Below are 14,399 nucleotides of genomic sequence, written 5' to 3' on the forward strand. Positions count from 1 at the left end.
AAATGTACCTCTATTCCTGCCATAAACATTTTTTGAGTGACTATTTGTACTTTGTGGAGTATAAAGAGATGAATCTGCACAGTTTACTAGATATGATTCTTTAATTTCCCCATATGTACAAGAGGGTTGAGTTCTGTGACTCTGAATAAAGGAAACCTTATTTAAAATGGAGTCTGGGTCAGACCATGAGAGACTATGGACTCTGAGAAACAAACTGAGGGTTCTAGAGGGGAGGGGGTTGGGGGGATGGGTTAGCCTGGTGATGGGTATTAAAGAGGGCATGTTCTGCATGGAGCACTGGGTGTTATATGCAAACAATGAATCATGGAACACTACATCAAAAACTAATGATGTAATGTATGGTGATTAACATAATAAAAAATTTAATAAAAAATAAAAATAAAATGGAGTCTGGGGTGCCTGGGTGGCTCAGTCGGTTAAGCATCTGCCTTTGGCTCAGGTCATGATCTCAGGGTCCTGGGATCGAGCTCCTCTCCTTTGATCTCCAGACCAGCCTATGTTTTCCCACAGCTTGCATGTCCTGAATTGCAATTTCTCCGCTATTTCCAAATAAACCCATCTGCTGTTTTACTTTTTCTTTTTTTTTTTAAAGTAGGCTCCATCTCTAGCATGGAACCCAACACAGGGCTTGAACTCACAATGCTGAGATCAAGACCTGAGCTCAGATCAAGATTAACCAACTGAGCCACCCAGGTGCCCCTGTTTTACTTTTAAGGTCAACAGTCCCTACTCTATAACAATATTACAAGTAAGGTTCCTGAGGAGAATACATGAACCAATCCTTGGAGAGTTCTTAGCACAGTCTTGGTACCCAGTAAGTACTCATTAAATTAGATTTATTAAAATGCATCACAATTCTCGGGGCACCTTGGTGGCTCAGTCAGTTAGGGGTCTGACTTCAGCTTAGGTCATGATCTCAGGTTCCTGGGATCAAGCCCCACATTGAGCTCTGTGTTGAGTCCCACCTCGTGCTCTGTGCTAAGCAGAGAGTCTGCCTCTCCCCTCCTCTTGTTCATGCTCTCTTTTTCTCAAATAAATAAATAAAATCTTTTTTTCTAAAATGCATCACAGTTCACAAAGCACTTTGTATGTTTTCTCATTTTGCCTCACAATACCCATGCAAGGATAAAGAAACTAACTCAAACACAGAGTGGTTTTGCCAAAGCCACATAATTAGTTAAAAATTGGAAGAACCGGGGTGCCTGGGTGGCTCAGTCGTTAAGTGTCTGCCTTCGGCTCAGGTCATGGTCCCAGGGTCCTGGGATCGAGCCCCGCATTGGGCTCCCTGCTCCGTGGGAAGCCTGCTTCTCCCTCTCCCACTCCCCCTGCTTGTGTTCCCTCTCTTGCTGTGTCTCTCTCTGTCAAATAAATAAATAAAATCTTTAAAAAAATAAAATAAAATAAAAATTGGAAGAACCAGAACTAAAAGCCAATGTTCAAAATTCCTAATTTTATTCTTTCCAATACCTGGAGTTGAAATACAAAGTCATCTTTTCTAACTCAAATGTTTGTGCTTGTACAAAGGTTATTGCAATTTCCAAACTATTACTCTTAGAATTAAGATGACACATTTTACTTGATTAGGATTGTGTTTTCATAACTGAAACAAAAGTTTAAACCAGTAGAAATTTAACCAATTTACTAGTTTTGGCATCAACTGAGATAAAAACAAAAACACAAACACAAACCTGTGTGTGTGTGTGTGTGTGTGTGTGTGTGTGTGTGTGTATACGAGTGCACGCACATGCGCACACTGTGTAACAGGAATGTGTTTAGCTGCAAATGACAAAATCAGTTAACACTAATTTGAGCAAGATAGGGATCTGTCTCGCAAAACAAGAAATTCAGCTTTGGCAGTCCAAGTTGATGTATCAATTCCACAATTTCAGGAACGTTTCAGATGTCTTCTGTTGTCCCACCATATTGCCTTTAGTGTTTTGGCCTTCATCCTCATACTTGCATTCTCATGGTTACAAGATTGTACCACATGTCCACACATCATACACTAATTTCAGTCAGGATAAAGGTAGCAAAAGTTTGCCTAAAACACTCAGCTTACCCCTCTTGGCCAGAATTGTCACATGGCCGCACGTAGCTACAAGGAAGTCCAGAAAAGAAGCCACCTTTAACTAGGCATAGTGCTGTCTCACATTGAATCAGGGTTCCATTAGCAAGACAGAGGGGAAGAATGAATAGCAGTGTCTGTCATTTTGATTTGTTTTGATGTCTTCAGCAACCTTGGAACATATTTATTTACTTTTACTTTTTTAAAAGTTTTATTTATTCAAATAATCTCTACCCCCCCCACATGGGGCTCAAACTCATGACCCCAAGATAAAAGTTGCACCCTCTTCCAACTGACCCAGCCAGATGCCCCCATATAGTTTCTTTTAACTTAGATTCATGAAAATTTCAAATGGGTGCATCATGCATGGGATGTTTTTGTTGTGCCATCATTTTATGGTTGCTTTTGTCTCACATGAGTAGAAAACAAATATAAAATAGGAGTTAAGATTTAAAACAACATTTATCTAAATTGAGGTATCTAGGTGTGTGCACACATGTATGTGTGTGCGTGTGTATTGATACATTGATATTCCTTTGGAAATATCTAAAGAAGCCATCCAAAACCAACTTAAAAACACATACAGACATCTTGATTTTACCACCATTCATATTTTCTTCTACATTGCCCTGGGCTAAGACAAGATGTTCGTTTCACCCACAAGTGAAAACAGAATAAAAGAAAAAGAATTTTAAGAAGGAAGAAATTATTGAGGCTTTTAGTCTTGTTATCAGAACTCTTTTAGATCTGCCCTTATTATTTGGGGAAGGCTTGCTTGCCTACGCTCTAAAGAAAGAGGTTAAGATACAGTAAAGCTTTTTAACAATGATGGCTCTGATTTGGGGTACTTCAGAAAGACTTTTAAAAAGTTGAGATGTGACTCTAGAGCTATGCTGTGCACTAGGGTGGCACTAGTTACATTTGGCTACTCAAATAGAAATTAACTAAAATTAACAATTCAGTTCCTCAGTTACACTAGCCACATTTCAAGTGCTCAGTAGCCACATGTGGCTGGTGGCTATTGCATAGGACAGTACAGGCAAAGAACACTTTCACCATTGCAGGAAGTTCTAATGGACAGCACTGATCTAGAAGATCAAGCCTTTGAAGAAGCAATACCAGACCAAATCGTCTGAACGAGTGCAGCCCATCACTCAGAGCATTTTTGGAATTCCTCTTTGGAAACTGTCTTCAGAGCCCTTAAAAGCCACACTAAGGAAACATCTATTTCATTTATTCTGAGCATATCAAGTGCCTCCTTAGCAGCACACTCCAGGGATTCAAGGAGTAATTAGACATGCCCTTTCCTCCCTATGCCATGACCTACTGGGGGGAATAAAAAACTAAGCTGTAAGGTAATAGGTGTATAAATGTAAATGTGTACAATATGCTCTGGGAGCAGAGAGAAAGAAACAATTGATTCGAATTAAGAAAATGCCTTCTTTGTAGATAATTCAGGTAAATGCTAAACAACGGGTTTCAAAGCTTTTCCTGGAAAGATTTTGTTTAAGAAGTATTTTTTTTTATTTTTTTAAAAGATTTTATTTATTCATTTGAGACACAGAGATAGAGAGCATGAGCAGGGGGAGAGGGAGAGGGAGGAGCAGGCTCCCCGCTGAGCCAGGAGCCCGATGTGGGGCTTGATCCCAGGACCCTGGGATCATGACCTGAGCCGAAGGCAGACGCTTAACCATCTAAGCCACCCAGGCACCCCTAGAAAGTATTTTTTTAAACAAAGGACTGAGAAGAAGTTATGTACTTTGAAAAGGTCATTCCTGTAGGAATTGGAGCAGGTAAAACACTGAAGGCAAGACCAAGTGGCAAGCTCGGGAAATAATTTAGGTTAGAGATGTTGAGGGCCCTGACTAGGTCAATGGCCATGGGAATCCAGAGAAAAAGAACAGATTCAATAGAGGCCTGATTCAGAATTCAAAGCTTGATGATCATCCACTCTGTTCTTCAGTTTTGCCTTTATATATCATTGTGCAATTTTTTTTAAGTCATCTTGGGGGGTATTCTCAAGAGTAAGTTGCACAGATTCAAAACAGTACTTCAGTATGTATGTTCTGTTTTTGTAAAAACAAATCAAGAAACAATATGTATGTGTGTAGATAGATAGATTTCGAAAAGAGTCAGACCAAGGTCTTGGCAATTATCTGAAGTTGGGCAGGATCCAGAGTTTATTTTCTTCGTTTTGCTAATCTGTATCTTCTATCTTTTTCTGTAATGACAATGTATTGTTTATGTAATAAAGAAAAGCTATTTTTTAAATAGTAATTTTAAAAAGCCACAGCTATTAAACCTAAGGAAGAGTTCTAACAATGTTTTTACCAATGTCAACATGGCTAAAATAGTTTCTTTCGCCAAATTTACAACTACTTTAGGACAACACTCAGTTGAAATGTGAAAAGGATGTTTTCTTTAAAAAAACAAGTTTACTATTTCATAGCTATACCTGCTATAATTAAGGTGTTAGGTATAAGCCACTCTTAAAGGACCTGCCAGAACTTTGTTATTGTTCACTAGATTAGTATTATTCTATGTAATTATAATAGAATGTTATCTATAATTAGACCTTCCATTACCTTGTAATTTGGTCTTTCCCTTTCTTCCATGGAAATAACCAGTTCTCTACCTCCCCACCCCTCAAACTCCTATCCCCCATAGGTATAACTAATGAGCTTGGTTTTCCATCTGGATTTAGGAAGGTGAAACGTTTCTCCTGCCTTACTCCCAGTTTTTCCACGGCTAAAGAGTTTATACATGAATGCCATCACCATTGCACTTCTGGCTGACACTTACATAGCTGAAAAGCATCCTCTCTACACCTTGTACAGACCAGCCAGAGCTCTCAGCATGTCCTGCTCCACAACCTTCTCTCTCCCACCTGAGCCCCAGAGGCCTGTTGGTGGTGGTTGGGAAATGTGCCTCTCAAGCCCACTAGTTCCCCAGGGGCCATCACTCGGCAGTTTTCCAGCAGCCCCATCGGGACTCCAACCCCGACCCTGGAGTTCATTCATGTGCATGATGGAGGGATGGAGTGGTGCCTAGAGAGCAATGTATTTAATAGGAAGTAAAAGAAAACATCAACGAATTATAATTTTGGGTATGTAACTCACAGGTGAATTGATCAGTGGACACTTTTAGAAATGGATTAACTATACTGGTGCAGTAGCAGAAATTAAAATTTCTGACTTGCCTTGCTTTGCCAATATTTAGGCATTTTGTTCTATTGAATGTGACTACATGTACAGACACACTTTTATTTAGTCTCACACATGAAAAGAGAAAGCATAAGGCATGTAATTCGAGTGGTTTTTCATCCAAGCATTTTTATCACAAATTACTAAATCTAGTTGAAAACAGTAAGAAAGGGGATACTTCTCCCCCTTCTCCCCCCAGTATTCGTTCTAACAACCTAGCTTGGCAGCACAGAGTATTTTGAATTGTAGTTAAAATAAAGGCTTCCCTTTCTAAAACAACATTTGAGTTGTTGCCATATCAGAAGATCAGCAAGCTGACCTGCTAAAAGTAGGATGTGATTGTAGGTTCCTCTCTATAGGATGAGTATTTCAGAGGTTTAAGAAGGAAAGAAAATCCTGAAAAATTCAAGAAAAATAGAAGAATGCTTCAAAGTAATGTCTGTATACATCATTTCCCTCCAAGGCTATTTAGCACAGAAATACTTTTTCCTGACTATATGGCACTTACTCCATACCTTTTACTAATTAACATTTAAATAGGTGATGACAGCAACTATATTAAAACTAGAAAGCTTTTCTATAAATGAAAGTCAGAATTTATAACAGAAATTGAACACTAATTGTTATATTCATTACATTGGTTGCTTCAGATCTGCTTGCTACAAATTCTGGGTTTGAAAAACATGCAACCTCATCTCACCGTGCACTTTAATAATTCTGAATTATGAAAAACAACAGATAACCCAAACATCATCTTCGGCTTTGTTTCAGATATATTTTTGGTTCTTACATTTGGATCTGGGTATCCTCGATTTGAAAATTCACTCAACCTCAAATAAAATAACAAAACCACAGCCTAGAAATCTGAAGACTTGAATGTCGAGAAATTCCCTATTTTTAATAGGCGATACAGCGCGTTCCTACTCTCTCCCTTCTCTTAGATCTGCAGGTGTCTCCACTGCTCCAGTAGACTGAGAAAAGGAAAAGGAGGGGGCGACAAGAAAGGAAAGGAAATTGTGTGGCTTCGCGGGGTGAGGTGGGGGGTGGTGTTAATATTATGATTAAAAGCTTTCCTCTCCAGTTTGTTAGTTCTTACCCATATTAATGATCTGACATTAAGGAATATGAGTCTGAGCAACAGCGGAGTGAGTCCGTCCATCTGTAACTTATAAAAGGAAAGGAACAAAAGCAAGGATAGGAGGCAGGAAAGAGATGCAAGGAGAGAGCGAGATGTAGGCGCGTGGGGACGGGAAGGGAGAGGCGGATTTGGCAGTCAAAGGGGGGACGAAAGGAACAGGAATGGAAAGTGTGGCCTGGCCGTCCCTGTGGTGGAGAAGGTGGAGCCCACGACGTCTCACTTCCCCACCCCCCCAGGTTTTTCCTTTGTAGGTGGGGGCCCTCAGGGCATCTGGAAAGGATCGGTCGGCTAAGAAAGGCCAGGCTGTCGCCTGAGATGCGCAGGCTCGAGACCGCCTCTCCTGGAGCAGGCGGCGGGCAGGGATGGCAGGGACAAGCAGTGACCCCAAGGCACACGGTTTTGTGGGCTCTAGGGGGTAAAAGGCCACCAGCCCAGTCCCACGGGTCTGGACGCCCCAGGCCAGGGCCGTCCGTGCAGGGGATGTTGCCGCGCCCGCCCCGCTCTAACTAGCACCACTCGGGCCCTCTCACTCCCGGCCCGACCCTCTCTGCAGGCCTCGCCTTGTCCCCTCAGTCTAGACCCTCTAGTGCAGACCCCTCCTCGCCCTGTCTGGCGACAGTCGGCAAACATGGCCGCCCGACGTCGGCTGCTGCGCCTCCTCTCCCAGACCTCGGGGGCGGCGAGGCTGGCAGCGGCTGGCGCCGCGACCCGCCATCCGCGAGCGCGGAGTGGGGCGGGGGCGGCCGAGGCGAGAGGCGGGCGGGGGCTGCGGGGAGCGGCGGCCGAGGGCCGGGCGCGCGCGGGGGCGACGGCAGGGCGGGGCATCCGGGCTCGCGCGCGGGGCCGGGCGCGGGCGCGGGCGCGGGGGCGGCGCGGCGGCGGCGGTTGGAAGCGGCGGCCCAGAGCCCTCTCGCGGCCGCGGCGGCAGCAGCGCCAACCCCAGCAGCAGCCCGGCCGCCGCCGCCGCCGCCGCCGCCTTGCGCTCCCGCCGCCCGGCCCGACATGAGTGAAGCGGGTCGGGTGCCCTCGCCCGCCGCGCCGCCGGAGGTGGCAGCGGCAGCTCCGGACGAGAAGAAAGGGAAGGAGCCTGAGCGCGAGAAGCTGCCGCCCATCGTGTCGGCGGGCGCCGGAGCTGCTGCGGTAGGTGCCGGGCGGGGGCAGCGCGGCGCCCCGACGGCGGGCGTCGGGAGGGAAGGCAGGGGGCGCCCGGTGACCCCCGGGGCCTCCCGCGGAGATGCGCCCAGGCCGTTCTTCCCCGGGCTGCAGTGGAGTGTGCCTCGTGGACAGCCGCGGACACTTCTCGAGCTGCACCTTCCACAATCGGGAAATGTTGGGGTGGCCGCGTCCGCTGCCTGTTCTCGGTTATTGTCTGGTTTGGGGGGGCCCACCTTCTCTAAAGAAACGACCGGCGTCTTGGAGTCGACGTTATCATCTGTTGGGTGAGGGCAAGGTGTCAGGCAGAGGGGAATGGGTTTTCCACGGAGGTGCCTACCTGCCTTTGGGGCGCGGGGATTCCCCCCCTTCTCTTCGCTTTTCTTTCCCTTCCCCCCTCGGATTGAACAGTCTGTGCGGCGAGTTCCACTTAATTGTGACCTTTCCGTTGCTGTCAGGATAGTGGGAGGTAGATGCCTCAGTGATGGTTTTATTTTTCATATGGTACAGATATGTGACGTAAGGTGGGGAAGCTTTTTTAACCTTTTATTTAAACTCAAGTTATCTAAGCTTGACAGGGATGATTTCCCAGCTGGATTTTCTTAAGGATTATTTGGAGAGCGCTCTAAGGCTTCAAACTACATATTGCCAGATGATGTAATGGGACAGCCGCCCCCCCTTCCCTGTTTTTACTGGTGGTTACGACTCTGGTTACTTTGGAGCACACACACAAAAATTAATATCTGATTTATGAGATTTTTATTTGATATAACATTTAAATACTTTTTGAAAGTTTGCTTTGGTACATTTAAAGGCCATGACTTGTCATGCATCTGTGCTTGACAAAATAGTAAAAGTTTAGAGAACATGATACATTTTCTTTATTCCTACTTGCAATTCATTTCTTAAAACCTCCCTCTTAAATGACTAAGAAGTTACTAAAATAGCTCACTCTTTAAAGTGTTAGGAATAATGTTTTGATTCTGTAGGTTTTTTAAAAATGTCTAGGGACTGTAATAACTGGAAATTGTTAGAACAAGCTCTGATCATTAAATCAGTGCAGCAAAGTGTGGACAATAATAAAATGACACACATATTAAAATATAGCTACAGTTGAGTGGTAAATTGGAGTTGTGTGTGGTTAGGAATCACTTTGGGAAATGCTTTGAAGGAATTTGTCACCCAACTGCTTGCAGACCCAGTTCTTGTGTTGGTACCCTAGGCTTTCAGAGTTTATCCAGGATGTTCTTAACTTGCAAAAAGACAGTGTTTTAAAAGTTCATTCCAGGGCTCCTGGGTGGCTCAATCGTTAAGCATCTGCCTATGGCTCAGGTCATGATCACTGGGTCCTGGGATCAAGCCCTGCTCCACAGGAAGCCTGCTTCTCCCTCTCCCACTCCCCCTGCTTGTGTTCCTTCTCTTGCTGTGTCTCTTTCTGTCAAATAAATAAAATCTTTAAGAAAAATAAATAAAAGTTCATTCCTAAATCAGTTGTTTAAAACAATGAATGCATATGCTTATAAGAAACAGTTATATGATTGGGTTTAGGTCCTCAAGTGAGCACCCTTCCCCAAACATATTTATCTCAGTGTAACTGAAAAATTGAAGATTTGGAATAAAAACTTGGAGAAATTAATATAGTATGGACCCAGGTCTACGGACTGTTTCCCAAAACCCTTGGAGTTTAGAGTTTTGGAATCCAGACTTTTTCAGATTTTAGAAAGGCAATTCGGTATATATGTCATATATAATATCCACAGTGAGGTCCTGGCCAGTTCTTCATAATCAATCATATCAGTAGTTCTGCAGTGAAATGTATGTGTGTTCTCACTAAGAGAGGTAAAGTCAGACAAGTATAAATGGTTCAGATCAGGTTGAATTGTCAAGAGTTCAGGTCAGGTACATGTTTTGTCACCATATGAGTTACAAAAACTTTTCAGTTCTAATAGTCTATAGGATTTCAGAAGTGTGAATAAAGGATTATGGACTTTTACTACTAGTCAAACTGGAATAGAGTTCAGTAAATTTTTTAAAACCTTTGAAGAAAATATGTATTTGGTCCTCCAGAGGGCAGGAGAGCTGGGATGATATCTGAGTTCACCAGCAGGTGGGGGAAGGTCTTGATGTGGAAGGACAGGGAAAGACAGTTTGTGGCCTGTTTGGTTGTTTTTCAGCCTCCACTGTGGGTTAGATGAAGCTTCTGGAGGTTTGCTTAGGAACCTGACTGCCATCAATAACTTTTTCTTTGGGCCACTTTAGTGATTCTTTTTGCCCCAGGTGAACAGTTCTATGTAGACTGAGTTTATGACTCAATTAATGTAACCCTACATTATTGGCTTTTTCCAAAAATCATTCTATTACATTTTTATGGGAGTTTGGAAATAATTTAGAGGGACAGCTCCCTAGAATAAATAGATGGCCAAGTTATGATGACCCTAAGTAAGCTTGAAGAGTTGGGACTATAACCTGGAAGTGTAAAGAAATACGCAGGGACGGCGGCGCCTGGGTGGCTCAGTCGTTAAGCACCTGCCTTTGGCTCAGGTCATGATTCCGGAGTCCTGGGATCCAGCCCCACATTGGGCTCCCTGCTCCGAGGGAAGCCTGCTTCTCCCTCTCCCACTCCCCCTGCTTGTGTTCACTCTCTCGCTGTGTCTCTCTCTGTCAAATAAATAAACAAAATCTTAAAAAAAAAAAAAAATATGCAGGGGTGGGATTGAGGGTGCTGGAAAAAGCAGCCCTAAAGTGATTGATCCTAAGACCACCTAAGTGTGAAGGAAGTCTATTCTAGCCAGGAAGTGCCTAACACAGTGGTCTCGAACCTGAGTGACCAGAGTTTCCCTGGTAGCACTTTAAAATCCTGATTCCCAGATCTCACCTCAGAGCACCGATTTTCAAATTTTGATGCACAGTAGAATCACCTGGGGACCTTTTAGAGCCATCATTGTCCAGTTTCAATTGCAAACCAGTTAAATCAATTTCTGTGGATGGGGCGCAGACTTTTAAATTTTCAAATATAGCTGATTGAAAATTCATGCTTTATGTACTAAATTAAGAGCGTCGTGAAATCTGTGTTTTAACTACATTTCTTCAAGTTTATGGAGCAGCATTTGAAATGGACTGGTGAAAGTTATGGATTAAGTCAATGAGGCACAGCAGAAATCAAGGGTGGTGGGGGGAACAGAGAAATGTTGGTTAAAGTGGTTCTAGTTAGAGATGCTCAAGAGGCTCAAGATAGAGACCTCAGAAAACCATCAGGGTGCATGGTTTGGCCTTGCTGCGGTGGAGAGGTGATGCAAGTCCACAGAGTTGAGGAGACTAAGGAATTGGAAACAGGACATGGATACAAAGGGGTACTGGTGTGAACATTGAATTTACTGAGGTTGACAAATTGGAGTGGAATTAGTTGCTGATATAATACTGAAGTTAGAAAAAAATGGTGAGTAGGGAAGAAGAAAATGGTCAAGGGAAGAGCAGAAATCATAGTGGCTCAGTCTGTTAAGTGTCCGACTCTTGGTTTCGGCTCAGGTCATGATCTCAGGGTTGTGAGATCAAGCCCTGCCTGGGGCTCTAGTGTGGAGTCTGCTTGAGATTCTCTGTCTCCATCTCTCTCCCGCGGCTCACGCAAGCACCTGTGCTGTCTCTCTCTCTCAAATAAAATAAATAAATAAAATCCTTAAAAAAAAAAGTGTGGTGATTAACATAACAATAAAAATTTTTTAAAAAGAAGAAGAAACAATAGTAGCAAGTGAGGATAAGTTTGACTGTCTACTTCAACATTTAAATCAGGTGAACAGGAAAAGGGAGGAAGTTCTCCACAGGATAGGATAGCAAGGAATGAAATGGGTTTAAGCAAGAGCTAGATTTAATTAAGTCAGGGAGATGAAGGGAAGTGGAGGAAATCAGTTTAGGATTTCAAAGGGAAGTTTGCCCACAATGAAGGCCAGAAGACTTGTCAAGTAGGTGGAAGCTGAGGGGAGGGTTTTGAGGGAAAGCATAAAGTTTGTAGAGAGGATTTGGCAGGAAGTCGGTAGCAAGAATGAGAAGTTCATATACATTGTGTCAGGTGTGTATAAATGAGCTTGGTGAAGCCACTAGCCAAAATGTAACTACCAGTTATTGAACATCTATTATGTTTAGCTTTGGGCTCCATGCTACAGAAAACACAAAAACATGGTTTAAGAAAATTTCTGCCTCAGAGGAAGCAAGACTAACACATGGAAACATAACAAAGCAAAGCAATATGTGTAAGTCACAGTGAGCCATAGAAACAATTTGCGCTATAGGAGACCAGAGAAAGGAAATCAATGTGTGCAGAACTGTGAAGAAAGGCCTTGAAGTAAAGGTAATTATTTAAGCCGGCTGGCCATTGAAGGATGATAGGCTCTGGATGGGCAAAAGAAAGTGGGATAAGTAATCCAATGGGGAAAACAACATGAACAAGGCTTAAGGAAAAGCATCAGAGAGTAATACAGTGAGCCCAATGGAAGCGTGCTGGGAACTTGTGGGAGGTAAGATTGCCTGGGCGCTGGAGCCAGATCACTAGGCACAGAAGTATGGACTTTTTTTTTCCTGTGGTTAGTGGAAGCCACTGGAGTTGCTTAAATAGAGGAGCGAAATAATGAAATCCATGGTAGTGATTAGTGGTAGTTAGCCTGGAGGGGGAGAAGGAAGAGTGCAAAGAAGGAGCTTTGAAGGTGGTACCCAAGATAAACAGGTGCATCCACTCAGGTGGTAGCCATGTGATAATGGGAAGGGATGAAAGAACACATGATGTGAAACCTTATTAGACAGCAGAATGGAAAAGAAGGAAGATTGATACAGAAAAGGATTCTGCAGTTTTCAGACAAGTTATCTCAGAGAAAAATGTTTACATCAAAAGGCAATCCAGCCGATAGCATTCCAAATAAACGTGTGTGTGAACTCACGTAAACCCTGCCCATCTAGGTGTTTGGAACAATCTCATACATGGAGACTCCTATGCCCTTTGTCCATTGTGTTCTAATCAAGAGGTGAGACAAGAAAGAGTGAAGGTTATGGTGCAATTAATAAACCACAGTTATTATAAAAATGCATCATATATGTATATGCTTAATATCGTTTAAGTAATATAACTAGTAACTAGTATTTGAATACGAACTCTATGCTAAGCATCTTCCCTGTATCTCTTGTTTAGTCAGATTGTAACCAAAAACAATCACAACAACCACTACGATGCTGAGGAAGGTATTCTTATCTCACAGAAAAGGAGTATGAGTCAGGTTACCTGTTCCTTGCCGAAGGGTAAAATGACGAGTAAGGAGCAGAGCTTCATTGAAAATTGAGACGTTTCTGGCTCAGAAACCCATGCTCTTCCCATATACTGTATCTATGATCAGGGCAATGTGGTTCAAAGAACCTGCACCTATAGCAATATTTGTTCTTTTTTGAAAAGAGGATGTGGTCTAGTGACAAATTTGTTCAAAATTTTGTTAACCAGAGATGGAACTATTATGAAGGAGAAAATCTGTTCTACGATATCTGATAGTGTCAGTTTTAATGATGGTATGAAGGAATGAATTTTCTATGTAAAATAAAGCAATCTCATTAAAGAAAAATAATCTGAGAGTCTTGAGACATAAAAAGGAGGGGTGATAGCTATATAAATACATATCCAGGGTGTCTCTAATTTTGAATGGGTTGTAAAGTCTGTTTGTCAATTTTTTTTTAACTGCATAGCCATTATGTTGCTGCCTGCTTATTCTCTTATGCATAACTAATTCAGGATGTTAGGACACAAGGAATTTGACTGTATGTAACAATTGGAGAAAAGTGGTCATTGTAAGTTGTGAACCAGGGAACCTCCAAAAGTGCCCTATATGATACTGAACCCTCCTCATAACGTAAGTGAGAAGACTAAATTAATACACATAAAGCATTTAGGAAAGAGCCTGGACAAAGTGAGTGCTCAGTAAATGTTGGATGATGTTGTTGTTGTTGTTGTTGTTATTGTTATTAGTGTTATTTGCAAACCAACATCTGTAGCTGGAAAGCTGTTTGTAAGCCAGCCTGCCTTTTTAATTCTGTCCTGTGGCTCTGGTACTTTCTTTCATAAGCCTCTATATCAAGCTTCCAGTCCTGTACCACCCCATCTTCCTTCTCCTTTCCTACGCTGTGTGTGTGCACATGCATGCCACACACACACACACACACACACACACACACACACACTGAACAAAAGGACGTTATGCATTCTCTGAACTCTTCAGGGCTGGTGTATGCCAGGGTTCATAGGAATTTCTTTTTGAAGAGGAAAAGAATAGCTTCAAAAAAAGGGTACAGCTAGTGTTATCCTGCCAGAGTAGCAGGTTATTTTGGCATAGTGTTTGGAAATTAACTTGCTTATTTTTAGTTTGAGTTGAGGAAGAGAGAATAGAGAAAGATCAACAGAAGACAAGTGAGGAGGTGGGTGGAGCTGAGAAAGCTCTGGGAAGCTTTGATTTCCCTACTTTTTCTCCTGTTTTTGTTTTGTTTCTAGTATGAGTTTATGGGTGAAGAATTCCTTCTTGCATTGCAAAACTGTTAGACTGCTAAGCCTTATATGAAGAATCAGTTGTTCCTAAGTTGATATTTGTAACTTAGTGACATTTTGGTAAGTAGTCAAAAACATATTTTGGGGAATGATTGTAGTAGACAAATATGCCTTTTAAAAATAGAACTTATTGAAATTTTACTAATTCAACTGAATTGAAAAGTCTATCTGAAGTCTGAGCCTAGTCATTAAAGAAAGCTCTATTTTGGGGTGCGTGGGTGGCTCAGTCAGTTAAGCAGCTGCCTTCGGCTC

General features: G+C 42.7%; 1 protein-coding gene across 13 annotated transcripts in view; it reads left to right on the forward strand.

Moving 5' to 3' along the window:
* The first annotated feature begins 7,333 nt into the window (after positions 1 to 7,333).
* The window catches only part of HECTD2 (HECT domain E3 ubiquitin protein ligase 2), a 73,827-nt gene continuing 66,761 nt past the window's right edge, over positions 7,334 to 14,399 (forward strand). For all 13 annotated transcript variants that reach the window (XR_004819649.1, XR_004819654.1, XR_004819656.1 and 10 more), the window contains exon 1: positions 7,334 to 7,567. Coding sequence is in view for 5 of the 13 variants with exons in the window: in XM_027596305.1 (XP_027452106.1) it covers positions 7,430 to 7,567 (138 nt within the window). In the remaining 8 variants the exon portion in view is untranslated. The remainder of the gene's footprint in view (positions 7,568 to 14,399) is intronic.

This window comes from Zalophus californianus, chromosome 15, assembly GCF_009762305.2.
Source record: "Zalophus californianus isolate mZalCal1 chromosome 15, mZalCal1.pri.v2, whole genome shotgun sequence".
NCBI lineage: Eukaryota > Metazoa > Chordata > Mammalia > Carnivora > Otariidae > Zalophus > Zalophus californianus.